Below are 2,684 nucleotides of genomic sequence, written 5' to 3'. Positions count from 1 at the left end.
ATATTATAAAAAGACAACTCTCGTCTCGTCGGATCAACTAGATTGATTAGATTCCAAAATTGAAGTTCTATTTGAACCCCATTTTTCCTAAAATTCGTTTTTCTAAAACTTGTTTTCAATCATGCATTCTATCATAAAAAAATTTCACACATAAATTCAAAATATATTTTTTAAAATTTTTAACCACAAATTCTTCAAAACTCATTATCCCCCCCCCCCCCCAACCCCCAACAACACCCAAAAATAAAGTAGGACTCAAATAGGCACTAATGCAAAATATTTTAGCATATGTGACATTGGAGTCTCAGACACATTGTTCAGAAAAAATTGGATGCAATTTAATACACTAATTTCATAGCCACACAAGTTAATGATCATCTGAACTCTACACAAATATCATTATTTAATATTTTATTCACTTTAAGATTTAAAGACACGTTTTTGGGTGAATTAAAATGTCCATCTCTAGAACTTGTTCTTGTTACAGGAATGAGCCAAATTTGAGGTGATTGGAGTCCAATATAGCTAGCTAACAGCAGTATTAAAGAGACATAATTGACAAAGAAGTAGGGAGCATATATTATAATTGAAAGAAACGAAAAGATGGGGCCTCAAGGATTGAGAATTACGTTTCAGCACCGTGGATACTCTCCCTCTATATCCCTCAAAAAAAAAAAAAAAGGGCAGCTGTCGAGTACATTTTAGCGCACAGTACTAGACTTGACTGTACCAAAAAAAAAAAAAAAAAAAAAAAAAAAAAAAAAAAAAAAAATGAAAAAGAAAAAAACACTCTTTAAAATGGGAGACAAACAAAAGCTAGCTTAGAGAGGCGTGCATGCTCAACACGTTTATCTATATTTGGAGTTATGTTAAATCAATCAAAGTTATCAAAAAGAATTTAATCTTCTTCAACATTATAATTGACACAATAAAGTGAAGCAAAAATCAGAAATGACTTATAGGAGAGATATATTGATGTTGGACCACTTACGAGGTGAACAAGCAGCTCCAATGTTCCAATCAATAAAAAAAACAAGAAGGCCATATTTTCAATGAAAAAATAATTGAGCAAAGAAATGAGAAGATTTGGGAGAAAATGGAAATCCTAAAATAATTGTAAACCAAAAGTACAGCACACTGTTCCTTCCGATGAAATCCATTAAGAGATAAGAAAAATCAAGCATCATAGTCACAAACATAAAGCAATAACAATCCACTAAAAGCTTCAATCCATTAATTATCACTTCTAAATGCTTGCGCTAGTCATACAACAGAGTGACCAAGGAATATTTAAGGGTTGACATGCAAATCTCAATCAAAATCTTGAGGCTTAGAAGTAAGGGTTGTATCTCATGGGCATTCTGAACCTGGGAACCTTCCTGCAAAGCAAAAGTAATTTTTAACGCAATAATGCCGAAGTATGCTTTCAGCCAAAATTTCTCCCCTCCCCACTTAAAAATTCCCAATGATCCCTATCCCTCCCCAAGAGCAGTCATCTGCTTGTGGTCCCCAAGATTTACTTCATGGGTCATTTTACCTTTTTCCTTCAATATTCTGCTGCAGACCCTTCGTTTTTGCTTTTTCCCTGTTAACCAAATTATTTTTCTATGTTCAAAAGTTCTTTTTAACTCAGTGAATTCATGTTCTCTCTCTATATGATTTTTAATTGTTGAAAATTCAATTTGGTGTGTCTGAGCACCAACTTCCGTTGCTTTTCGGAAACTACTTAGTTATTTCAGCTATTTATGTTTGGCTCACGTCTATAAATAGTTTATAAATAGAGTTATTCCACTTGTACATCAAGAAAGGTACATCAAGGTGTCCACCTGATATACATCAAGCATAACCCTTATAAATATTCAAGTCACTTTTTATCCACACATTTAGAGGGGCCCATAAGTACTACCCACTTATTCACAATTCATTTTTATTTATGTATAAACTTAAACCGTTTACAAACACTTCCCAAACAGCTCCAGTTGAGTTTCTACCTTGTTGAGGAAAGAAAAAGTCATGCTTATGCGTTTTATGCAATGGCCATTACTTGAAACGTCGGTAAAGAATGCCTACGGCTGTAGAAGCAGACAAATGACTTTGACATGGTCCCCCCACCCCTCCTAACCTTATAATTCTAGAACCATCGTCATTTCAAACTAAAGAGTAAAAAATCCAGAGGATGATGACTCATACCCATATCCATAAGGAGAATAGAAAATTGGAGCAGGCATGTATGGTGTCCTAGAGCGATAACCCGTGTGAGGGTTGGCACGCCGTGGGCGAAACTGTTTCATGCCAGGAACGTTGGTCCTCTTGGCTGACACCTGGAACAATACTCAAAAGGAATTCAAAATTAGGAGGATAGAATGACCATTAAACTGCCATAATCACAAGTTTCAGATCCTTATTCACATGGTTGGTCCATGCAATGAATGCAAGTAACAAATAAATATATGATGTGGCTTAACCTTCAATTGACGACCATGAAGTTCAGTTTCATTCAGAAGAATAGCCTGTTCAACAGCTTCTGCCTCAAGAAACTCGACATATGCATACCCCTTTGGTTGCCCATACTTGTTGGTCCGAATAGTTACTCTATTAACAGTCCCACATGACTGGAAATGCTGCTGCACTTCCTCTGGGGTACATGAATAGTCCACCTACAAAGCAAGTTTCTTCCGTTCAAA

At 35.5% G+C, this 2,684-nt stretch overlaps 1 protein-coding gene across 2 annotated transcripts in view; it reads right to left on the bottom strand.

The window, feature by feature from the left end:
* Positions 1 to 1,085: 1,085 nt before the first annotated feature.
* Positions 1,086 to 2,684, bottom strand: part of LOC111409751 (polyadenylate-binding protein 2-like) — a 4,661-nt gene continuing 3,062 nt past the window's right edge. For both annotated transcript variants that reach the window (XM_023039759.1, XM_023039760.1), the window contains exons 4-6: positions 2,466 to 2,657; positions 2,191 to 2,321; positions 1,086 to 1,379 (exon numbers count right to left, since the gene is read on the bottom strand). In XM_023039759.1, the coding sequence (XP_022895527.1) occupies positions 1,331 to 1,379; positions 2,191 to 2,321; positions 2,466 to 2,657 (372 nt within the window). In that variant the 3' untranslated portion in view covers positions 1,086 to 1,330. The remainder of the gene's footprint in view (positions 1,380 to 2,190; positions 2,322 to 2,465; positions 2,658 to 2,684) is intronic.

Source organism: Olea europaea, chromosome 15 (genome assembly GCF_002742605.1).
Source record: "Olea europaea var. sylvestris chromosome 15, O_europaea_v1, whole genome shotgun sequence".
NCBI lineage: Eukaryota > Viridiplantae > Streptophyta > Magnoliopsida > Lamiales > Oleaceae > Olea > Olea europaea.
This window is presented reverse-complemented; position numbering and strand designations above follow the sequence as displayed.